Raw genomic sequence first — 26,580 nt, forward strand, 5'->3', positions numbered from 1 at the left:
AGAACTGGGCTGTGGTGGACAAGCAGAGAGACAGGAAATGATACAGGGGCAGTGAAGTGACTAACATGCGGCCAGTGCATTCTGTGGGCTGGATAATCATTGCCAAGGAGCCAGAGGCAGTGGAGGGGGAGAGTTGGGTGGTGGTACATGGGGATGCAGAGACATACTTGCAGAGAACAAACCAAATGCCCAAAATCTTTGTTAACACGGAGTTAGCTTGGTGGTACCTTGTGCCCTTTTGGAACATTGTGTTCAGCTAACCTCAAACCTCTGAAAACCATAATATACAGAGTTATGGTTCATGCCATCCCTGCAACGCATCCTTAGCGCTGCCCTTTATGAGTGATGCTCCAGTACACCAGTAACACCCCCTCCTCAGCATTCTGATTTTACAGATGCTGGGAGCTGAGCGCATGGGCACTGTAGGACAGATTTCCCCAAAGTAAAGATGCAATTTATTCACACAGAAACGATACACAGAGTGATCAGATGGGCTCATAAAGGATCAGATTCTCCCTTACTCACATTGAGTAGTGCCTTATTCAGTGAGTAGCCGTCATGAAATGAAAAGGGCAACTTGGGAAGTAAGGCACTACTTGGCCAGAGTAAGAACGGCAGAATCTGGCACTACAAATTTAGTACAAAGCTATAAATCAGATCCCAATACCATTAACCATCACAATAAGAAGGGCCAGATTCTCAGCTGGTGGAAACCGGCACAGCACCATCGACTTCAGTCTGAGAATCTGGTGCAAAGTTAGGAGTTCCGACACCAAAACAAGACCATATTGGGAGGAGTTCAAGTCACCCAATTATCCTTATTGTACCAGCAGATGTGTTACTTGAGCTCTGCAGCCAAATACATTCTGCTCTATCACCATCTCCATCCTGGAGAGCTCCTCAAACACAGCTCAGCTTGAGGTTTGCAGCGAAATGATTTTCACCCTGTGAACTCCCAGGATGCTGGGATGAGCAACACGGGTGCTGCTTTCTTTTTCACAGCTCTCCTAATACGCGTTGCCTCTTTAATGTAGTGCCCTTGCCACCTTTTCTGCTACAGAGCAGCTGCAACACAGAAGACCAGGGGGTTTGCTGTGATTTGCCAGTGGTCAGATCTAACATTCTTTTCTATTCTTTCCACTCAAAGTTAAGCCTGGAAATAATACATTTTTGGTTTTTATCTCTAACGTGCCCGATTCAGTAATGAACCGAATGCTAACCTTTATACAGCAAGAAGGGCACTTTATTTCACATCCAGCCAAGTGCCAAATAGCCTTCCCAGCTTCAAAAACTAATTATATCAGGAGAGGCACGACTGTTCTTTCCTTCCTGTCCTTGCCAAGTTCCAAACTACTATAATATGCTCAATCAGGTCCCTTTTGTCTATCCAACCACACAAGAATATTAATGGGGAGATTCACCCACTCCCTACCCTGACTTTTGACATCTAATCACAACAGAGATAGTGGCAGGTTAAAGACAACAGAATCAATCACTGTTAACAGAGATATGCATGAGGTTTTTGTAACGACACTATTTTGATTCTTCACTCTAATTAAGCTAATGAGTCACAGGAAACCTAAGGAAAAGAAAAAAATTAACAGTACTCCCCACCCCGCCATCCTCCAAAGACTAGTGTTAAAACTACAGAACATAACTGAATTAATATACTTAAAGGGATATTGTCAAATAGTTTAAGTACAACTGTGGCAAGGTGTTGCTCCCTCCCCAGACTGGGTGCCTGGCACTGCCTTGCTTCAGTTTCTTTCCTTTCAATCAAAATGCTACACAGCAGGGATGGGGGGTGGAGGGTGTTTCAAATCAGATCTCTGGGATCTGATTTATTAGCAAAACATTCAACTCCACACAAGTCTTTTTCCAGGCTCCAATAGTCCACCCAGCCCCCTCCCCAGTGCTTGCTCCCTTTACTGCTAACATAGTCCTAACATCCCATGGAGAGTTTCACAGGAGAAACTCTTCCTATCACACACCTTAGTCTCTGCTGTCTTCCCACTGCTGCCGTCCTAGACAGAGTGAGAGAGACACATCCCCTTCCTCCCTGCTGACTCTGCCCCCCCTTAGTGCTACTGCCCTTGGTGCACCCCAGCTGTGCCTTTCCCAGGCTTAACTCTTTCCCTGCTAGCTCAGGAAGAAGGTCTGTGCACCTTGTCGTACCAATACATGAAGACGGTTAAATAGCAAGGTAATATGCATCTTTAAAATACCTTGGATGATTAGATAACAAACAATTGGACCTAGCAGGCTCATGAGTCAGTGAGAAATTAACCTCCACCTGAATTTCTGTGGGACCCATAAAAACAATGTATTGTTTCCCCCTAGCTCTGCGGCAACAATTAGACAGTGAATGTTATTCCCAGAGTTGCTCTCATATATCGATGCTACCAAGGTGTAAACAATGACAGAAGCAAAAAAACACATTAACTTGAGCTCTCAGAGTAATGATGACAGCAATTAGCTAAATGGGAAAATAAGACAAAAACTGGAGAAAGAATTAAATGCTATTTTCCAGCTTCCAGGAGAAATTAGACATCGAATAGCTTCCTAAGGAAAGTTTATAAGTCACATTGCTTATGAAGAAATGTCAATCAATGGATAGTAAAATTAAAAAATAAGAAAAAAAAACTGACATTAAGGTTGAAATCTTGGGGGCACCATTGAAGCTGATGAAAATTTTGCCACTCATTTCAATGTGGCCAGGATTTTATCCTAAGACTTTAACTTCGATCGGTATGATCCAGCATTAGCCATAAGAAAACCAAATAGTGGAAGGAAAGGAAAGATGTAAAGACCAGCTTTAACTTTAGCTGTGGGAAAGGAGGGATAATTCATGAAGGCTAAAACCATAAGAATTGCAAGTTTACTTCACAAGCAATATATGCTTTTCTCTCCCAGACTCCCAAATATCAAACAGAATTTTTAAAATATACTGACACCAATACAGCATGAGCAAACAGTTCTTCAACTACCCGTGATTTACGTTGTTAATCATTCCTTTCTCTAAACTGCATCATCTTTATTTTATCGTTCTTGCATTCACTGAATAAGTAAAAAGATAATTTGGGTGAATTAGATTAATTTTAAACAGCTTCACTTGCTCTTACAATATTATAGCTAAATGCCAATCAAAGAAATGATGAACAGTGATGGGAAAGCACAGGCTTGTGGCTAACCAGAAATGTAAAGATGACTAGCTTCTTCAGCATAAGCCAATGATTCATAGACACTGACTGTTGTTCACTGTGAAGCAATCTGATCATTTGTCTTTTAAATAGTTTGGAACGTTACATGTTTTGGTTCGTGTTAATATGGAAGATAAAAACCACCATGCTGTTTGGGTTTAGGTGCTCTTCCAAAGATTCCCATTGAGGTTTGCTAGTAGCTGGGAAGAGTCTTAGGATATGTTTACATTGAAATTGGAGGTGTGATTGCAACCCAGGTAGCGTGGCTGAAAATAGTGGAGAAGACACTGTGGCATGGAACCAGAAGCAGGCTAGCAACATGAGTGAATACGCAGGGTTCTGGGCAGGCATGCAAGCCTGTGCTGCTGTGCCTTCATTGCTATTTTAGCTAGATTGAAGCTAATGCGGCTATGCCTACCGAAGCTGCAATCACACCTTTGATTCCAGGTAGACACATCCATCCATAATCCATTCTGTAACGGACTGGCCCTCATTGCAGCTCCATCCCCACTTGTTCTCAGCTTTCCCTTTCAGTGACCCCCAATGTCCTGTGACCACCATCGCCCCTTTCGTTTCCCATGAACCCAAAGCTCCCTTTGTGCCAGTTCCTGTCATGGTTCAAAGGGCTCCCAGCAGAGATAGAATTCCACTCCTTTTCTTTTCCTCCCGCCTGGCTCTCGGGAGTGGAAGATCTCCACTTCCTCCTCTCTCCATCCTGGCTGTTAGGAAAGGGATAACTAAGGGCAGGTTTCTCTGCCCACCCACAGCAAGCAGAGCACATGTCGATGGAGCTCAGCAACATATCAAGAAGTATGAGATTCCTGCTGGTGACCTGCTTCAAGACTGCAATCCACAGAATAGGAATCATTACCAAGTTTTAGGCAGTTGCACAGGGATTCTTTGTACTGTTACACCCCAGTTCAGCAAGCCACTTCAGCATGTGCTTAACTTTAAACTCAGGCATAAGTCTCATGGAATTAAATGGCACTTAAGTCCATGCTTAAATGCTTTGCTGAATAAGAATGGACTTAAGCATATGCATAAGTGGTTTATGATCTGGGGTCATAAACACTAGCCAAACTTTAAAAAGAAAGAGGTAATTTGTATAACTATAATCCATTGTTGTTACCGTAGCGTCAAGGCGTATTAGAATATCAACTAAAAAATATGTTACCTTATAAAGTCTTCCTCTTCTTCTCTCTTTGGTCTGAGTTGCTTGGGCTGGGCCATGTTGATCCAGTTGGGCAGAGACTTCAAGAGCCTGGTAATGTCGTCATCTTTTGCCCAGGATGCACTGATAACCAGCTTTTCATCTGACTGAGCAATGCTCCTAAGTGAAACCAACAATGGTCACGTTAGGAAAAGGGCAAGTCTTACTTGTCGTGTGGGTAATGGCTTCACAGATATTTGATACTCTCTCCTTTACATTATAAAAATGTACAGTACTAATGAACATTCCACGAGGAGGTCAACAAAGAGTGTAACTCTCCATTTATCCACAGGATGGCAGCAGTAAGGGCAGCTGCAGTGCAAGATTCTCCACACTGCCCCCTGCCTATGCACTTCCATTATGTTCTTTGAAGGGACAATAGAGGTAAGATCCTCAGATTCCTTGAAGTTAATGGTGCTACACTGATTTACACCACATGAAGAGTTGAGAGAATAGTTGATTTTTTTTTTTTGGTGGCTGAACTGAAAAATCCCGCCAAATTCAGTTAGTTTTGAACTCAAACAGATTTTTGTGTTTGTTTTTTTCTTACCAAAAGAAAAACAAACAAATACAAAAAAGAATTTGGTTGAACAAAATGTTTCAGTCAGCCTTAAATGAATTTTTTTCACTTTTTTGTTATGATGCAGGTTTTCCACTCTTTTCTGGTTTCCTTCAAATAAACATAGTTACATTTCAAAACACAGTTTCAAAACGAAAAGCTGAAAGGGGTCTTTTGAAAATGTTGAAACAAACCATTTTGACTTTCAAAAAAAATCTTTATTTTTTATTTGTCTGAAACTATTCACTGAATTTGACCCCAAACTGCATTTTCACCAAATTTACTATTCAACCAAAAATTTTTGCTCATCTCTAATCTTGTCTAATATGGGCAGAGGGTAGTTTAGTCTGCATGGCTCATTTGCTCTTTGGAATTTCTGCTGAGATTGCTAACTAGTGCCAACTCTGCCATGACCTCATGCCATATGGGTATCTGTCCAGCAAGGACTGGGTGAAAACCATCAACTTATTTCATACTAGTTGTCAGACAGTTGTCCAATGGTAGTAGCTTTGGGAGTATATCTGAGGCAGTGGCTAGGAGATTAATGGTTCTGTATCCTACTCCCAGTTGTTTGAAGCATCTAATATGAGATATATCAGCTAAACACTTTGTGTAGACCTGAATCAAAGATTATACTGCATTCTAATTACAAAGACTTTCCTGTTTAACATTTTTGGCAGTATAACGAATGTCTATGCTCTTGAAAACCATGCTGGTAATTCCAGGTGACAGAAGGGACATTTCATATAAAGGTGCTGATTAGCGCCTCTTTTCCCAGCTGAAATTACGCAGGGATGAATAGCAGCATATGACCTAGCACATATAACCTCCCCACTTGTTCTCCACTGCCCACCAGTGCCCCAGTTGGAGGAAATTAAGAACCATGCATTGGTGGGCTTCACTTCTTGTGAAGTGGTCACTAGTTTGAAAGGAGCTGAGAAACACTGCTCTAGTGGTTAAAGGAGGTGGAGCGCGAGTCAGAGTTCACAGGCTCACGGGCTGTGTTCCAGCTCCATCACTGACTTTCTGTGTGACCTTAAGCAGGTCCCCAAAGCTTTCTGTGCTTCTGTTGGTCCATCTATGAAGTCTATGCATGGTGAGCAGCAGGTTGTGGATGTGGAGGCTACATGCAGGTCCCAGTAATGTTAACAGCAAGGTAGTGTGTGTGGCAGTCAAGCCCCTTGTGTACTCACTCTTACTCTGAGGAGCATGGGGTAGGCAGAAAATGGGCAGGGTATGAGAAGAAAGGAAACATCTCAAGAGACCTGGGTTTAAGCATGATCCTCCTCCTACTGAGATGTTGAGCTACAGATTAAAGCTGAATCAAGTTCCCCTCAGCTCCCAGCACAACTCATCGCTTTTCATCCCACCTGCACTGGGCCTAAATGAGAATACCACACCACCCCGAGGGGTAGTAAGAATCTAATTAATTAATGTTTGCAAAATGTTTTGAGACCCTTAAGACGGAAGGTGCTGAAGAAGTATACCTGTTATGTTCCTTATTTCCAGTTAGTGCAATGGGAACCCTAAGGATATTTGCCCCAGACCTGCCAATGGCTGGTATGGCCTTGACACAAAACCCACCTTCTCTAACACCAACTTAAAACACTTGCGTCATTAGCCAAGGGTTAGTGACTAACTGGTGATTTTTGAGAGGCTTTATGGTGTGTGGAAAATCCACCCTTATTTTAAATGCATTGAAGGTATGTTATGGTAAAGGAAAGGGGGTAAAAGAAATTAAATTCACCCAGTGTTTATGAGCTGCTAAAAGGAATATAGTGAAAATGGCAATGAGGCATCACGAGACAACACAGATTTGCCTCTAAATGGGACAGATTACCTTCTCTCGCCACGAACACCCATCAACTCATTGTACCTTTCAAGCAACACCAAGAAGGCAACCCTAAATTCTCAAATACGCACCATTTGCGAAAGTGAATCGCTTGCTGCTTGTCACATATACTTGCAGACGAGCTTCACTTTTCTACCCTAATATTTCATGTTTAATCTGCCACGGAGAAAATGAAGCACTTTTGTTTTCAGCAGCACAAGATCTCAATGTCTGAATATCAATTTTGCCTCCTACCGCTATTTGGAACTTTGCATTTTTTCACTGGTAAAAATGGAATCTAACTCAAACCTGATTTCAAAAACACTCCACAAACAACCCAACAACAAAGCAAAAATGCAGGGAAAAGTTGTCTTGAACAAAAATGCTGCACCATTGTATACAGAGTCAGAAATCAATGTTTCCTATTAATTTATTATTAAATTATTATTATTAGACATTTGAGACAGAAAAGGCAAATGAGGTCATTTCCGTCCCTTTCCCCTGCTAATGCAGGATGACTGTTCCCTATACTATATTAGCTAGTGCTTTGTCCAGTCAAAATTTAAATGACTGAAGCAATGGAACTACTACTACTTCCTTGAAAGTCTATTTCACAGTCGAACAAATCTAACTCTGGGGGAAAAAAAACCTGATACGATGTCTACGTTTTTCTCAGTTTAATTTTATTCCATTACTCCCAGTTACATCCCTGGTAACAGCCTCAATTCCTCACTGCCCTTACTGTTCACACTCTTCAATTATTTATAGACCATTATCATATCCTTTCAGATGCCTAGGATTGAATGCAGTCTTCGGGAGCATTCTCACCAGCACTGTACAGAGAAAGACACAGTTACCTGTCTGCTTTACAATGTGAGACATCAGCTGCTCAAAATCACATGGGCTTTTTTGTTTGGTCACTGCCATACTGAACTGCAAGCTCAGATCCAATGTATTGTCTGTCTATTCTTTTCTAGCATCATGGCCTTTCAAGAGGCTTTTCCCTATTGTTCTTGATTATCTGGCTTCAGAAGCATTAGTTTGTATCCTTCACTTTTGCATTATATCCTGTTCATGGGGCCATATACAACTGGTGCTTTAAACAGAACTCTCATGTATGTGTGCAACACCTCCTGATTTTATTGACCTGCTGTTTTTACTCCATTTACCCGCTCATTAGTGGAGATGTTAAATAGGATGAGAGCTAGCACTAATCCCTGTGGTAACTCACCAGATATCCAGCCTCTACCATCAACTGCATGGCCCTTTACCAGTACCCTTCCTTTGGTCTTTCATCTGGATTTCAGTCTACATGATAACTTCAAGTGTTGATCTAACTTAGATCTTTAATAACACATCATAAGACACCATGAAAAGCTTTACTAGAGTCCAGAATAGTTATTTACAAATACCCCTCCCACCATAAAAAACCCTGTGCAATTACTCTGCTACAGTAATGGGGTTAATCATTATCACCAGTGCCATAATCTGCTAATTAATTCACAGCTCAATGGGCCACAGACAGAGCCATCTGTGTGGCTGTTTGTACGGAGCTCCCAGGAGGGGGCAGGAAAATAGGTGTAACACTTGAACAGGTGATGGTGCACCGTTGAGAAGGGCCCACCCCTCCATAGCTCAGCGAGTTTTATTCATAAAACATCTGCCAGTGGTAGTAGCCACAGATTCGCACCGTTTCCCCTTTGGAGCAGTTGTGCAGAGTGATTGCTAATGGTCTCTGGACACAGCTGGGGTGCCAAGCCTTTTCATTAGGAAAACAACTGGGGGCCAGAGGGGCTAATTGGATTCAGTTATTTCATGACAAACGCAGTCGGGAACGATATTTTCTTTTGCAGGACCAAGGTAGAAGCTACTCCGAACTTTAGCAATTGGTGATTCATAACCGTTTCCACGCTGTGATTTGTCCATGCTGGTGAGTGTTTAGAATCTATTATTAATGTGTGCTCAATACGAGCCAAAGACAAGTCCCTTCCCTGAAAAGCGTACATGTCTAAATAGACAATGTACAAGCCAAAAACATACATACAAAACAGTGGGAGAAAGAAGCAAATAACAGCCACTCTTTAGGATGGAGTGAAGATGTCCGCTGGTTCGGACACCAGCCTGAGATACTGGAGACCTGGGATAAATTCCCTGTTCAGCTGCAGACTTCCTGCATGACTATGAATGAGTCACGTAGGGTACGTCCACATTGCAACTAGGAGGTGTGACTGCAGCACGTGCAGAAATACCCAAGCTATTCTTCTGGTCCTAGCTAGATCAAAGCTAGTTTGAGTAACAATGGTAGTGAAGCTGCAGTGATATAGCTGGGTGCATGGGCTAGACCTGCCCACCTACAACCTTGGGTACACAGCTGAGCGGCCTCCCTGGCTTTACTGCTATTGTTACTTGAGCTAGCTTGATCACAGCTATCTTGGCTATGTCCACAGGTGTTGCAATCACATTTCCCGATTGCAGGGTAGACATACCCTAAGTCTCTTTGTGCCTTGGTGGCACAGCAGGAATCAGTCTTTGGAAAAAATGTTTGTAGGGAATTAGAGGACTCTCTGAGGGACTGAGGGTGAGGACAGGTTGCCTGAAAGAGTTAAAAGAGGAAATCTGGCAGCTCTAACAGGATAAATCACCAAGAAAAGCTAAGGTCAGCTAGCTGGTTTGTGGTGAAAGAGGAACATGGTGAGGAACTAAAAGAGGAAGGATTGATTGGAATCAACAAAAATGGGCAGCCACGTTGATGTGGTTAGGTCTTTTCCAGTTCCTAAAACATCATATTGTTCTTTGTTGATATCCCCCAGCCCAGCGACAATCCTTTGGTAAAGACTGATTCGATTCAGCAAGAGACCATATTATTGATCTGGCTATGTCACAATACCAGGGCAGGGGAAGCTGGCAAATGTTTTTTTAGTAATATTTCACTCCAACATTAAAAAAAACAAAAACGCAAATTTCACTCTGGGCCATTTTTCGGTCCCCAATTTTGCTTTCCATGAAACACTCGTGAATGCACTCTTTGCATCCAAACATGAATTTTCAAAATGTCGTTTTTCAGGATGAAAACTGACCTTTGCCAACATGAACATTTTAAATTTAAGAAACTTTCAAGGAACATAGGACTTGCCAGATTAGCTTAGAACCAAGGTGCAGCTAGGTTAATGCTCTTTCTCTGACTGTGGCCAGTATCTGATGCTTTAGAGGAAGAGGTCAGTGCCCCACAATAGGCGGATATGGGATAATCTGGCTCCCACATTAGGGCTGACTTAAACCCTGAAGCACAAGGCTTAATAATCCTGCCAAAGTTTGTTGTCTTTAATTATGACAACATGGGGTTTTCTTGATATCTACATACATATTTGAATCTTGTTAGGTTCTTGTCCTCACTGGAAAATTAAAATAAAACTGAAACGGAACTGGAAAAGCCTCAGATTTCACGTTTCTGGCACAATGTGAACATTTCACATGGTCTATATCAGTCCCCTCTACCAAAGAATGAGTTTCACTTTCAGGATTCATGCAACCTTTGTCATAGGGCAGCTGAAAAACATGGGTCCATTCCTCCAAATCAGAACACTCTGGTTCGGAATAGCCATGAATAAGTCCAGTGCTCCATACAATTCAATTCTGCTCTATACCCGCTTCGTCAAAGGAAGGTTTAAGAAATGCTGCAGGGTACAGTTAGGATTCTATACATCCAGGGAAAGTTTCTTCCTAACCACCAAAACATCACTATTAAACAATAGCTATTACATGACTAAAGCTGAAAGGATTCAGGATATTGGTCATTTGGTAATCTGTACACAGCAGATTCACCACGTGACTAGAGAGGACCATATGGGCTATTTGAATTATTTTTTCTATTAGAAACACACATACACAAAGCCAAGCTAATGAACCAACTGCACAAGTCTTCTATTATTTACCTTTCTAGCTTATAAAGAGCCTGTCAACATGGCGTCTCACTCTGTATACTACTTAGTAAGACTTGCAATGTTCATATTTGTGGTTTCCCTGAACTCCAAAGAAAATGGTAGCTCCCTTATACTGTCATTTGCTGCCCACCATCTCTATCATGCACACACAAAAACTTCCTTCCCAGAAAGCCCTTTGACTTAACCCTTATTGTACTGCCACTTAAACAACTTAAGCTGTAAATTTGTAGGGCCAGATGCTTAGGTGGAGTTCCACTGACTTTGAAGGAGCTGATTTTCATCAGTTGAAGATTTAGCCTTAATATTTCCAAATATTACCAATGTTTGAAGGTGGGTCCATTAAGGCTAATTGTTGGTTCACCTCTGCCCTTCCCAAAAACCTTGGGGGAAAACCATGGTTCACAGGGCAAGAGCTTTGGCGACATGAGAGCTCCCAGCAGGGGGCATTGCTACCTTATGGATTTGATCATCTCTTTGCAATATCTCAAGCTACTCTCTCTCACACACACGTATATGAAAATAGGGGTAGCAGAATTTCTCCTGTCCCTGTTATGCTCTTCTGAATCATGTGAACTGTATATAGATTTCTATTTCCGTCAGTCATTTGCTAGCAGCAAAACTAGAACATTTCCTGTTTTTCCTCCTGCTGTAATCAGGATATGGTAGTCCAAATTAGTGCTGTCCTAATTACTCCTCAGCAGGTGTCAGTCCTAGGGATGGTGTCAAGCAAGCAAGCAAGCAAGATCCTTTATCAAATTCGACCAACAGCTGTAAAGAAATTACTTCCCACTGCCTGATTTCGGTCCATAAGGTTTATTGAAACAGGCATAATAAAGGAACATTAATTGTAATAATACATAATATATATGTATATAGACACGCACACCACACGTGTATGTATATGGTGTTAATAATATTCCCATAGGTAGCCCATAACCAGATGACTCTCTTCTAAATGAAATCAGGCAATAAGAAATAATTTCTTAACACTACAGGTTGAAACATGCAAAGGGATTTTACTACTTTCCCTGCTACCACCAGCTTCAATTAGCTCTTAAAAGGTACTATATATGGTACTAATATGGCCCACATTACCATAGTACCTGAGCACTTCATAGTCTTTAGTGTTTTTATCCTCACAACACCCCTGTGAAGCTTTTATCCCCATTTTACAGATGGGGGAACCGAGACACGGGGAGACTAAGCCACTTGCCCAAGGTCACAGAGGAAGTTGGTGGCAGAGAAGGGAATTAAACCAGAGTCCCCTGAGTCCCAGGCTAGCATACTAACCACTAGCACATCCTTTATTTCCTAGCCTAGGTCCCATGTGGTGGTGCTGTTAGACTTCAGCCCCAGAAGAGGCTGCTCCTTAGGGATGGATGAATTCAGTCCTGTATGTAAGCACTTTAGGATCCTTTGGGGAAAATGGTGCTATAGAAATGTTAAATGTTTTTAATATTAAATAAAATCCTGTGTATACTGTGTGCATATATTATAGCCACGGACTTCAAAGCTGTTTAGGGGACTTGGATGCCCAGATTCATTAAAATGAATAGGAACTGGGCACTGAAACCAGCTGGCTTTAAAAATCTCATTCTATATATCTTGAGAAATCGTAATATGAAAGGATTCAACTTGTTTTCTCACTGCATGGAGCCAAGTATAACAGAGCTGATGTGATCAGATGGTTATGGAGACCACACATTTTCCACCCTTCTTTCCCTGATCTCCATCTCTCTGATTAAGAAAAAGGACGCGTTTCTTTGGATTCTACCAACCACCTGCATCGGTGTTTTTGGAAAGTATGCATATGGGTGTGAGAAGTCACTGGGTCTTCCCAGCCTCTTGGATGGCTATTATCTCAGATTTCTCTCCCACCCACTAACCAAGCAGACAAGCTTTCCAGGAGGAAGTAACTCCATTCTGCACATACTGAAATAAAATAACACTTCAGATCTACACATCTTTCATCTTAATCCTCCCCAACAATTTTGTGAGGTAGGGCTCATTCTCCTTATTGTATAGGAAGGTCTTGTTCCCTGGGCTAGGCTGTACCTGTAGGCAGTAGTGCAGGTTTCCTTGTAGTCCTGGAGCTTCACACACACCATGTTGAGAAACTGATCTGAATAAGCACTCAGGTCATGCATCAGGTTCATGAGGTCCTGTACTGTCTTCTCCACAATTACTGTACTCTGGAAAAGAAAGAGCATGGTGACACTACATTTTCCATACAACAAATGGAAGAAGATGTGGAGAATAGGCAAGAGAACCACAGATCACGGAAGGGATGGGTGTGACAATATGCTGGGGAGCCATTGTGTTACCCCTCTCAGTCCCAGCAAGTGGGAGGTTTGCTGTTGCTAAGCTGTCAGCTCCTTGACACACCAACTTATGTGGCTTGCCAGCAAACTCTTCAGGACTCTGCCTGCCCAAACCTTGCCTAGCATTAAGCAATCAGTGCCCCCCAATTCCAGAGTTCTGCGGAGATGTCCATCTGCAATGCTCAGCCTCTCTGACTGTAGCACCTACAAAACCTTATCAACTTTGCCGCTCCTTTAAAAGAGACAGTACACAAGAGCTTATGACCTTAACTGGGGTTAACATACCCTCTATTTCAATCAAAGCACGCATTTGGTTCATGGTAAAAGTAATAATAATAATAATAATAAATGGAGATATCCCATCTCCTAGAACTGAAAGGGACCTTGAAAGGTCATTGAGTCCAGCCCCCTGCCTTCACTAGCAGGACCAACTACTGATTTTGCCCCAGATCCCTAAATGGCCCCCTCAAGGATTGAACTCACAACCCTGGGTTTAGCAGGCCAATGCTCAAACCACTGAGCTATCCCTCACCCCCCCTGAGTAAAACAAGTTTATGAACAAAATGACACGGATTTAAGTGATATCAAGTATAAGGATTGAAATAGTTACAAACAAACAAAAGTAAAAACACACCTGTAAGACTTCAGTCTAGCTTAACAAACTACAGCCCTTTGTTCAAAGATGTTTTTTTTACCAGTCTTTCCTCCAGCATGGCTGATTAGACCTTTAGCTAGTGAAGGTGAAGGATAATGTAGGGGTTCGCTCCCCCTCTCTTTACAGTCTAGTAAGCCTTTGAAATGTATCCTTCTAAAATGTATGCCTAGATAAAGTTCCTTTCCCCTGCTGATTGTAGACGCCATGATGGTCCGTCCCCTCCTGGTGATTTTTACAATGAAAATTATCTCTTCCTGTAACCTCTAATACAAATGAATATCCCACTGAATTTGGCCCTGCCTGGTCTGAGGTGTTGGCCTCTTTCCTTTGACTGAAGAAAACCCATTTATCAACTCTCCCGGGTCTGCCTGGTTTAAACACATTTTAGTCACATATTTCCAGCACATCTGTAAAGTTCTTTGTGGATTATCCATCCATTCATAGAATCAAAGAATATCAGGGTTGGAAGGGACCCCAGGAGGTCATCTAGTCCAACCCCCTGCTCAAAACAGGACCAATCCTCAACTAAATCATCCCAGCCAAGGCTTTGTCAAGCCTGACGTTAAAAACTTCTAAGGAAGGAGTTTCCACCACCTCCCTAGGTAACCCATTCCAGTGCTTCACCACCCTCCTAGTGAAATAGTTTTTCTTAATATCCAACCTAGACCTCCCCCACTGCAACTTGAGACCACTACTCCTTGTTCTGTCATTTACCACCACTGAGAACACTCTAGATCCATCCTCTTTGGAACCCCTTTCAGGTAGTTGAAAGCAGCTATCAAATCCCCCCACATTCTTTTCTTGTGCAGACATCATGAAAGAAAATTAAGATCAGTGAGTTGCTAGTTTTCCAATGATATGTTACAATGCCAAGCTTTGGGTAAATATCACGGCAACAGCGTGCCATATGGCATTGGGGTAGTCTTAAGGTCACAATGATATTGACTACCAATGGGTTAAAGAGCATTTCAGTTCCAAGATACTGGTTTAAATCGGATTGGGTTGATAATGGCCCAAATTAATCATCAGACAAAGACCTTTCAATGAGCTGTATCAAATGAGATGAGGGTGCTAATTCCAGTTGCTAGCAGGCAACTGACCACACCGTAAAAACTGCCACCAAAATTAGTGCTCATTGGCAGCGTTCAGAATTCACATGGACTTTTAATACTGTGGTTCTGAAGTTGTTTAAAAAAGGAAGTAAAAGTAAAGGATTAAACACAACCTTAACTTTGAATTTCCTGGATGTCATCAATCTGTGGGTATGTCTACACTACAAAATTAATTTTTAGAAACCGATTTTATACAGTCGATTGTGTATGTCCCCACTAAGCACATTAAGTCGGTGGAGTGCGTTCTCACTACCGTGGCTAGCATCGACTTACGGAGCGGTGCACTGTGGGGAGCTATCCCACGGTTCCCGCAGTCTCCACCGCCCATTGGAATTCTGGGTTAAGCTCCCAATGCCTGATGGGGCAAAAACATTGTTGTGGGTAGTTTTGGGTACATGTCATCAGTCGTCCCTCCCTCCAGGAAAGCAACGGCTGTCAATCGTTTTGCGCCTTTTTTCCTGGGTTACCCATGCAGATGCCATACCACGGCAAGCATGGAGCCCACTCAGCTCACCGTCATGCATTTTAAAAGCTCGCTGGTGCTGTTTGCTGACTAGGTCAGACCTCAGCGCAACCAACATTCCCACTGTTATTGCTGCTTGCAGTGTGCTCTATAATATCTGAGAGAGTAAGGGGGAGACGTTTATGGTGGGGTGGGAGGTTGAGGCACCTCTTTTGTTGATTTTACTTCCCTGTAAGCCAACCACCCTCCCCCCTTCGAAATAAAGTAACTATTGTTTTGAAACCATGCATTCTTTCTTTATTAATTAAAAAAAAATGAGAATGGACAAGGTAGCCCCGGTGAAGTGGGGGAGGAGGGAAGGACACGGCCACATTGCTTATTGTAGCCACACTAAAAATCAAACTGTTTGAATGACAGCCTTCTGTTGCTTGGGCCATCCTCTGGAGTGGAGTGGCTGGGTACCTGGAGCCTCCTCCCCGCATTCTTGGGCGTCTGGGTGAGGAGACTATGGAACATGGGGAGATGGGGAGGCGGTTATACAGTGGATGCAGTGGGGGTCTGTGCTCTTGCTGACTTTCCTGCAGCTCCAACAGACACTTCAACATGTCCGTTTGCTCCCCCATTAGCCTCAGCATCGCGTCCTGCCTCCGCTCTTTGCGCTCACTTAATTCTTTCCTGGCCTCTGCCACTGAATGCCTCCATGAATTAAGCTGTGCTCTATCAGTGCGGGAGGACTGCATGAGCTCGGAAAACATGTCATCACGAGTGCGTTTTTTTCACCTTCTAAACTGCGATAACCTCAGGGAAGGAGATGATAGGGGGAGTGTAGAAACATTCTACGCTCTACGATTCTGGGGGGACTGCATGGTCACCTGTGCTGCTGAGTTTGCCAAGCTGACCAAAGAGGAAATTGAATTCAAAAGTTCCTGGAGCTTTTCTTGTGTACCTGGCTAATGCATCGGAGTTCAAAGTGCTGTCCAGAGCGGTCACACTGGAGCACTCTGGGATAGCTCCTGGAGACCAATACCGTCGAATTGCATCTGCACTACCCCAAATTCGACCCAGCAAGGTCAATTTTAGCACTACTCCCCTCGCCAGGGAGGAGTACAGAAGTCTATTTTAAGAGCCCTTTAAGTTGATGGAACGGGGTTGGTTGTGTGGACGCATTCATTTTAAAATCGACCTAACGCGGCTAAATTCGACCTAACCCTGTAGTGTAGACCCGGCCTGTATTGTGGATCCAACCTTACAGCAGAAACCCACCAACTCCCATTACTAACTTGAATTACTGACCACTGTGGACTACTGAGTGATGTAAAATGGACTGATAAAAAGGAAAAGCAGGAACTGTATAAAACAGTAGCGTATTGGTCTAATTATCAGGTTTGAAATCCCTAGATTTTCTAGAGCTAGAGGCCTGAATCCTGGCAGGGATGACTCAGCCATTAATCTTTCCAAAGCTGATAAACTGACTATCATACATTTTAATGGACAAGACTGAACCTCTAGGGCCTAATTTTCAGAGGTGCCAAGCACCTGCAAGCTCCCACTGACTTCAGCTGGAGTGTGGATACTCAGCAAGCCTGGCCCCTACATTCTGACATGGGTGGATCCCATGGCACTTTTAATATTAGGGATTTGGCTGTTGTTTTTGTCTCCAAATTCATCTCCCTACCATTGTACAAATTGCTGTGTGTTTGGGGACAACCACCTTCCACCCCAGGTATGTTCTGCTGGGGGGTATGGCTTGAGAAGTACTTTGGGATCCTTTTGATAGGATAGGCATCATATTAAAGTAATATGAATAAGACTGCGAGTCTGCCACGGAGGTCACGGATTCTGTGACTTTCCGTGACCTCGGTGACTTCTGCAGTGGCTAGTGCTGGCTCAGGGGCTGCTCCAGCCAGGCAGCCCCTGGGCCAGCAGCAGCAGTTTGGGTGTGTGGGAGGGGGCTCAGGGCTAGGCTCCCGGCCAATGGGAGCAGAGGCAGCCGGCGCTTGTGGCGGAAGCAGTGGAGCCCCTGCCCTGGCCCCTCTGCCGCCTAGGAGCTGCAGGGACGCGGAGTCGGGCAGGAAGGCTCTGCCAGCCCCACCACCTCCAGCACCAGTGCGGTTCCCGGGTCACCTCTCCCAGCACCTGTGGCGCCCTGCCCAAGTTTTAGTCACGGCGGGCATTTTTAGTAAAAGTCATGGACAGGTCATGGGCCCGTGAATTTTTGTTTACGGCCCGTGACCTGTCCGTGACTTTTACTAAAAATACCCGTGACTAAAACGTAGCCTTAAATATGAATCACAAAAGGGCAAGTTTACTGCTTTAAAATTCTGTTTCACATCCCGAAGAACAGTCTGCAGGAGCAGGGGGCCCTGTATCTCTAACAACATATCTGAAGTTTGTAGAGTCACTGCAGGTTTTGGGATTGGTGAGTCATCTCAAGGCGACTCAATGAGATTTCCTGCATTTGTAACATAGCCCTGGGCATTTAATTTCCTTGTTTACAAACAATGGGGACGGAGTGTTACAAAAATCCTGCAATGTATAAAAGGAGTTGTTAATAGGCTAGGAGGGAGCTTGAAGGATTAGTTCTGAGCTATGCACACAGGCAGAAAAAGAGACAGAGAGGCTGAAACATTTGCCAATCCTTGTTTGGTTTTAGAGCTATTGGGGTAAGTTCATCTCTGGGGTAACTCCACTAACTTCAACAGAATTACCTCAGCAATGAATTTAGAACTCAGTCCTTTGTTTGCAGAGCAAAAATCTCATCGAAGCCCACATCACAGTCTCTGCAATATCCCCACAAGCCCAACTTCCTTCTCTGCATCGATGTTCAGAGTAAAGAACTGCAACGTCACCCAGCTCCATAATGCTGTTCCTCCATATTTACCTATGAGGGACAGGAATTGATTCTGTTTTGCTACTTGTCTGTGAGCTGATAAAAAGATTCAGAAAACCTCACCCTCACTCAGTACCCAGGTTATTCTTTAACCTGTACAATGTGAGCTTTAAATGGAGCTTGGCACGTAGTGTGCTTTGTGGAGTGTGCTTGGCTGGCAATGTACTAGGGTGACAAACAACATTTCATCTCCTCTTACACCCAAATTGTGTTTTTGAAACAAACCACATGAATGAGGTAATTTATAATATAACTAGCTATATTTCAACAATAGATGGGTCCAAACAAAAATATACCATTTTCCAGGCATTCTTTTTATATTGCCTCTGATATCTATTATTATGATTATTTATACTATACAGTAGACACACGTCAGTAGCAACCTATCGGTGCTCTTTTGCTATGTTGCTCCTTAAGAGGCTGTAGCTGTTATGGGGAGTGTCGATAATACACATTAGGGAAAGCGTTCCCAAGGGAAATGCTGCTCGTAAGCAGCAGTTGCTCTTACAAAGTCTTGCTGCAAACAAGCGTCTACTGTAATGGCTATTAGAGACTCAACTATAGAGAGGCCCCATTGTGGTAGATGCTCTACATACAGACAGTCAAAAACAGACCCTGCCCCAAAGACCTTACGATATAAAAGACAAATTGTAGTGGGTGGTGTGGGGGTGAAATAAACAAATGGCTGAAGATAAGGAGGATGGGATTAATAAGAAGCAGACATTTTAGCACAGACTAGCTGTTTGCACAATTGATAGCTAATCAGTAGCAGCAGTAATCACAGTAACACCAACTGGCTCTTTGCTTAGACATCACTTATCTTAGTTCCAGAGTGCCGCTCGCTACAGCTTCTAGGTGTTGAACATGATAAGAGGGACTGCATAGAGGTTAATTTAAATAAACCAGCCAAATCTCACTAAAACAGGATTGTTGATCTGAGACCTTTCACATATGCAAAAAATCAATTTAGATGCCGATATTATGATGAGTGAAGTATAAAAACTATATACAGTAGATTATATAGATCAAATCGATTAGATTAGATATACTGAATATAGAATTTGCCACATGCAAATCCAGCACCTTGCTTTTGGCTTTGGTCTAGGTCTGATACTTCAGTGATAGGGGAAAAAATACATGTACAGCTCTACCTCGATATAATGCTGTCCTCGGGAGCCAAAAACTCTTAGCGTGTTATAGGTGAAACTGCGTTATATCGAACTTGCTTTGATCCACCAGAGTGCGCAGCCCCGCTCCCCCCGGAGCACTGCTTTACCGCGTTATATCCAAATTCGTGTTATATCAGGCCGCGTGATATCGAGGTAGAGGTATATATGAGTAATTATCCAATGCTTTACATAAAGGGAAACATTTCTTCCTGGCCCATGTGGCAATCTGCTAATGCCCTGGAAGATGAGGATGATTAACCGCATCTTATAATGCATAACTACAAATTTTATTATAGCGAATGACATAAAATTACCCAGTTCCCTTAGAAAAAACAGCTACAATATTAAACGGTGGGCCAGATTCTTAGCTGGTGTAAACGGACGCTGCCCCACTGACGTCAATGGAGTGATGCCAATTTCACCAGCTCAGGATTAATCCTCCTGTGTGCCCTCCATAGACTGATCACACATCATCTGTGGAAGTATTTCCTCTGTGTTTGATTCACATTGACTTGTTTCACGAGATGACCCCTTCTTCTCTCCCTTTCAGACAACATAAAGCAATTTAACGATTTTAAAACAAAAGTGTCTACGTGGAGAAGAGAGAGCGAACAATGGTTCTCACTGGTTTCTGACAGCTGACTGCTTCTCTCCACCAACATTAAAAACACACCCACGAAAGCTTATGCTCCAATAGGTCTGTTAGTCTATAAGGTGCCACAGGACTCCTTGTCACTTTTTACAGTTAAGTTAAAATACAAATTTGGCAGGAACTGAGTCTTTTGTCACTCCAGATGCCCTCTGCTACTCACCCTGATTTTAATAAAATGGAGACATACCATATGAAAAAGGACGGCACTGGATATGTAATGGCTATTTTTTTCTGTAACATTTTAACCTTTTGTGGAGGAATCCTAACCAATATGCATTTGTCACTAGGATTACTGTAAATTAGGATGCATTAGTCCACGTTAATACAGCTGGATCTGTTAACTGGGACCGCACAAGATCTTCCATAACTCTATGGGAGAAAATGAAAGACAATGCACATACTATTGGAGAGTTACAGCTCGGATGCTGCTAACCCATCTGGTTCTGTTAATATTAAACGGCTATGATCACGGTGTAATTTTATGGCAAGACACTTCAATGAAGCCTTTTAAAAACACACTAACAAGGAAATTCATGCAGGGACCAATATTAATCTCCTCCCACTTGAAACCCGGGTATGGTGTTGAATTTTAACATTGTGCCACAGGTATAACGCATTGTTCTTATGGCACATTAAGGAGGCTTTGAGAGAAACTTCAGACTCACAAAGAGAGGAAAAAGTTCCTGTTAAGAATCACTCGCCAATAGCTATGAATGATGTAGCATGATAAGAAATAACACCCCCACCACTAACCTAGTGTTTTTACTTTTAAGGTACACTTACAGCTGTGCGTAGAGTACCGACACTGCACACCCAGCCAACACAGGCATAAATAGCTGTGCAGATGGTGCGCCACGGCTGAGGCGAGTAGAGCACAGACACCCCAGAACCCTATCTAGCTCTCCACATGCCCACGCAGTGCCTCCCATATCTACACCACTCTTTTTAGCAGCTTAGTGTCCCTCTGCCTCCCAGCTGCTGCAGCTTTTCCCTGCCACAGTGAAAGGCTCTGGCAACTGGGAAAGGCTCTCTCCCTCGTGCCAGAGCCTTTCACTGCCACATATCGCTACACCCTGCAGTGTGGACGCATCCTGCCTTTCACTGTGGTGTGTAGCTGCTCATACCCTACAGGCCGCTGCAAGTGTAGCCAAGTCCTTCGAGTATTTTACACACATTAGCTAATTAATCCTCAAGGGGGGCTCGATTCTCCCTTACCTTAAAGCCTCTTTATACCCCTCCAGCAGTGTAAAGGAGACTTAGGGTACGTCTATACTTACCTCCTGGTCTGGCGGTAAGCAATTGATCTTCTGGGATCGATTTATCACGTCTTGTCTAGACACGATAAATCGATCCCGGAAGTGCTCGCCGTCAACGCCGGTACTCCTGCTCGGCGAGAGGAGTACGCGGAGTCAACGTGGGAGCCTGCCTGCCGCGTGTGGACCCACGGTAAGTTCCAACTAAGATACTTCGACTTCAGCTACGTGAATAAAGTAGCTGAAGTTGCGTATCTTAGTTCGAAGTGGGGGGTTAGTGTGGACCAGCCCTTAAGGTGAGTTATAACCTTTACACTGCCAGAATGGTATATAAATAAGAAAGAGGCCCAATAGTATTAACACCCTCATTTTACGGATACGGAAACTGAAGTAGAGAGGTTAAGAGAATTGCCCAAGGTCAGACTGCAAGTTATTGTCAGAACCAGGATTAGAACTTATGTACTTATGTACTTCCGGTCATGCCACTGGACAGGGCCCCTCCTTTGGAAGCTAGAAATTGAAATTTGTTTGCTTACCTATTTCCCCCCTTCAAAGATAAATGAAGTGATTTGTTATCCACATTACTTGGGTGCATACACTGGTTTATTTCTATAGAACCATTCATGAGAACTGTTCTGTTACTGTGGGGTCAACGGTGAGCATTGTTTGCACTGGTTTGTCACTGCAGATTTAACCATGAGTGCCAGGCCTGACACATTAGCTTGCTGCTGTAGCTTCACTCATGAGGACAAGAATGCATATACAGTGCTTGTCTGATTCTCCAGGGTTACTTAACTCCCAACATTATATACCCTGCTAAAAATACTACAGTATTCTACAGTGCTGATCCAGCAACACTAATGTCACATTACTGAAAGATGTAGTGTTTTCAATTATTACTGCAGAATATTGTAATATTTTTAATGGGTCTATAGAAAAAATTGCATAGGCATTGCAAACGGACCAAAAATAGGTCAAAACATTGGGTCCCCAATCCTCCTATCATCTTTAGATTTTAGATAGGTAATTATAATGTATGTAAACTCTGAGCTAGGGAATATCAGAAGAACAATCTCTGCCCTGAATGTATTTCACAGGAACTGGGGCCTCTTTATAGTTTATGGCTGGTAACATACCCTGAGACACCCATTCATTTACAAATTCTTGGTTTTCTTTTCTCACAGCTGGTAGGTAGAAGAAAAAACAAAACAAAAACAAACCAGGGACATAGAAGTCTTGTCACCACATTCAATATCTTCTCCAAAATGCAGTAGAGAGGGGGAAAGGGACTTTGGCATTCTGAGGGTTGCAGATTATTAGTAAATTATTGCCCATCATTTATAAAGCACCTCAAGATGTCTTGGCAGTAGAAGGTGCCAGATGAGTGAAGGCTGTGGCGGCTACAAGGAAAATAAATATCATGGTTTTTAAGCAAGGTTACAGCTGAAAGGCAGAGGTTTTTAAGGTGTTATGCAGAGCGAGGCTGAAATTAAAGGCACAGTAGGACAGATTAAAAGGTTTTCAACCCATATTTCTCCCACTATTGATCCACAGCTATGGGTTTCTGGTGTATTTCAAAGCCCCAACAGACTAAAGGTTAAATTCCATAGAAATTGGCATCTTGACATATAGTGTTTCCTTCTTGATGGGTTTTTTTTGTTTTTTAATTACATCTTCTCAGCTGCCCCCCTTGATGCCCAAAACTGTTAAATTCACAACATCAGGCTTTAAAAAACATTATTCATTCTTCTTCACAGCATTGACAGGGTCTTTTCAGCAGGGGGCTCCAGTGACCCATGATGGGGCACTATTCATTAGGGAGGAGCTGCAAACATATAAATCAACATGTCAGAGGAAGAAGCCCAGGCCTGACCCAGCAGGAATGCATGATACAAACAGATTTGTTCCGCTCTATGCAGCCTCACCTGTCTTCAGTAGCATACACCATGTAATAATCAATTATGCTGACAAGCTTCCCTACAAATCCGTGCAGCTTCAGTTACTCATGTGCCTCGGAGGTGAAATGCAGAGAAGGGGGCATGGTCAAAGGACAGTAGGAAGGAGGAGTAAGCTCCCTTATCAAGTGGCAACAACTCAGAATCTTGGTAGTTAAAACCTATCAGATCACTGACTCCATTCACTCCTGCCAGGGCAGGCTGGATAGTCTCCCAATAGAGGACATAGATATTAGACTGATTCTACATTCAGGTCAAGAGGGGTATGAAGCGTCACAAATCTGGACTTCCTTAATGTTTACAGGTGTTTTGATCTAGGGGTTTGATTCACTGCTATATAACAATAAGGGCTATTGTTGAAATCCGGTTCTGGGTCTATATCCGTCTGAACGCTAGCAAAGTGGGGGCTGTTTAAATCACAGGATTTTGGTTTGGGCCCAGCTCTAAACTAGATCTTGGCCAAATGTGCAAGACAAAAGTTGCAGCTAGTCAAATCTAAAATCACATGCAAAGTTTCCTCTCTTTTGCAAGGCTGTAGGATGTGAACAGTTGCCAAAGATCTTTTTCGGCTCTCTATCCTATAACCGAACATATCCATCCTTCATTCCCCTCTGGACCCGTTCTCCATATTGCAGTGCTGGCTCTTCCCATATTGTCTCAAAATCTCTTCTAGGGTAACTGCCAAATCGCTACACCCGCGTGCCAACTGCAAGCATTTTAAGTGGCAGAGCAGGCTTACATGAAAAGCTTTTACACAGTCCCAGGGCATATGGGACATTGTTTGTTTTTTCTGTTGTCTTTTAAACAGAGAATCTCTGCTCAGCAGGTCCAAAGCTCGTCTGCTTCCAGACTGCAAGCTGCTTACTCTGCCTGAAAATAGGAGGCTTATGGCTTGCTCAACATTTTCATCATTGTAGCAAAAGTACGAAGAGGGTATGGAGCGTGATATAGACTGTCAGCGCTTGATTCACTACTGCATTACTGCCACATTAGACTGGTATAACTCCACTGATTTCAATGGTGTTATACCAGTGCAAAACTGGAATAGCGCAGAGATGAACCAAGTCCTTGGTACTATTATTAGATATCTGCCTCAGCCGAACATTTCAAATCGGAAACAGGACATGCACTTCCTGAAAGTTCAAGGGTGCTCTGACCTGGGATTTTGGGTTCAATCCATTTTAGAATATAATAATAATACCTGGTTCTTATATAGCACTTTTCATCAGCAGATCTCAAAGCGCCTCACAATCTTTAATACATTAACCCTTACAATACCCATGTGAGGTAGGGAAGTATTATTTTTATCATTCCCATTTTACAGATGGGAAACTGAGGCACAGAGAGGCTAATTCCAAAGTCTCACAGGAAGTCTATGGGGGAGCAGGAAACTGAACTCTGGTCTCCCAAGTCTTAGGCTGGTGCCCTAACCACTGGACCATCCTTTCCCCAGTGACAAAGATCCATTCTGGGTCTGAACTTCCTCAGAATTTCAGGGTGTTTAGATTTTAGTTCAAGTTCATTTTTTAGGGTAACCTTTTATTGTTACTCCTAGTAATAAAGCACTGCATGGGAATTAAGAAGGGAGGCTATTTGAATCCGTATCATCTTCCTTTTCAGTTGATAGCTACGGATAACTTTACCAGGTGTACAGGAAGAGCGAAGTTTTGGAAAACGAATTTCTCCATCTGGTAGGAGCGTACTGAGGTCAGAAGAAACAAATACAGGTCACTCCTATGCTTTCTATGGGAAAAGCTCAACCCCAAATATTCACAACCCACCTAATTGTTCTCTTTTTAAATGATCACAGATGTCTTCACAAGGTACACAATTTCTGTTCTTCCTCTCTCTGAGTTACTCGCCCCCCCTCCCATTTTCCCTGAGTCCCTTGAATGTATTATGACTTTACACAAATTGACAGGGTTTCAACAGCAGTGTGAGCTTTGCCAAAAATGTACCTTAGGCAAACAGCTTTGCATCCAATCTGAAACATTAAGCTGCGTCTGTCCAACCTCCTCCCCATCCCAACCCAGACTCTGCCACCTGGGATCTAGAAACCCAGTTTTCTGACCTGTGATGCTCTGCAATGTTAGGCTGCCAGTTGCAATTTGCATACTCTGTTGTCAATTAATAACAGTTTGTTATTCGGCAGGTGGGTGAATTATAGTGCTGTGCGGTGCTCTCGCAGCACATGATTAGGTTTTCTGGTGTTGGGGCGGGGGAGGCAGTCGCAGAAAACAGTCAAGCTGCTAAAAATCTGGACAGGCTCTTGTGATCCAATAAATATCAAGTGCTGCCAGAGCCTTGAACAGCGAACAGGGTTTTCTCAAAACCTGCTAGCAAAGTACATGTAAGCACCTCCACTCGCTTTGCCAAAGTTCCAACAGTCTAACCAATGCCATGCCACTCTATCCAATTATAATATTCACGTGGCAGGACGGTACACTTCTGGGATGCAAGGCTAGGACGAGGGATATGTGGGTGTCACCTTATATGTAATTCAAGAGAGGCTGGGCCTAGGTACATGTCTGGGTGTGACCTGCATGCTTCCTGAGGCTAGGCTGAGTGTCAGTTCACACAGCAAAGCAGGGCACAGACTGGAAAATTAAGGGGGTGCAGCTGTCCTACTCTCTGGATTGCACCCTGGGAGATGTCACACCTCCACCTCCCTTTAATTATATGTGAATGGAAAATAACATCTTTTTCCACCAAGGAAAGTGTAAAACTTTGCTGACCCATAACTCAAAAATAAATGAACTCCAATCAAAAATACAAGAATAGATAAAAGAACTTTCTGGCCGCAAGTACGTTATGTCTGTCTACTGTGGTATTTTGTTCTCATTGGCTTTATCTTGTGAGGGGCTGAGCACTTGGCTCCTCACTGAAGTAAGAGGGAGGTAAGGATGTTCTACACGTCTCAGCTCCTCTAAAACTGAGCCTCATTGGTTCAGACCAATGGTCCATTTAACCCAGCATCCTGTCCTGCGGCAGGGGCCAGTACCAGATGCCCCAGAAGGAATGAACAGAACAGGGCAACCATTGAGGTAGCTATCCCCTGTCATCCATTCTCAGCCTCTGGCAGTTGGAGGTTTAGGGACACACAGAGCATGAGATTGTGTCCCTGACCCTCGTGGCCAATAGCCATTGATGGACCAATCCTCCATGAACGTATCCAGTTCTTCACAACATCCCCTGGCAAAAGGTTCCACAGGTTGGCCATGTGTTGAGTGAAGAAGTACTTCCTTCTGTTTGTTTTCAACCTGCTGCCTATTAATTTCATTGGGTGACCTCTGGTTCGTGTGTTATGTGAAGGGGTAAATAACTCTTCCCTATTCATTTTCTCCATGCTTTTCATGATTGTATAGACTT

The 26,580-nt window shown here is 43.2% G+C and overlaps 1 protein-coding gene across 3 annotated transcripts in view; it reads right to left on the minus strand.

Annotated features, from left to right (window-relative positions):
• Nucleotides 1–26,580, minus strand: part of EXOC4 (exocyst complex component 4) — a 611,937-nt gene that overhangs the window by 94,583 nt on the left and 490,774 nt on the right. For all 3 annotated transcript variants that reach the window (XR_010589375.1, XM_065552864.1, XM_065552860.1), the window contains 2 exons: nucleotides 12,797–12,933; nucleotides 4,375–4,530 (listed from right to left, as the gene is read on the minus strand). Coding sequence is in view for 2 of the 3 variants with exons in the window: in XM_065552864.1 (XP_065408936.1) it covers nucleotides 4,375–4,530; nucleotides 12,797–12,933 (293 nt within the window). In the remaining variant the exon portion in view is untranslated. The remainder of the gene's footprint in view (nucleotides 1–4,374; nucleotides 4,531–12,796; nucleotides 12,934–26,580) is intronic.

This window comes from Chrysemys picta, chromosome 1 (assembly GCF_011386835.1).
Source record: "Chrysemys picta bellii isolate R12L10 chromosome 1, ASM1138683v2, whole genome shotgun sequence".
Taxonomy (NCBI): domain Eukaryota; kingdom Metazoa; phylum Chordata; order Testudines; family Emydidae; genus Chrysemys; species Chrysemys picta.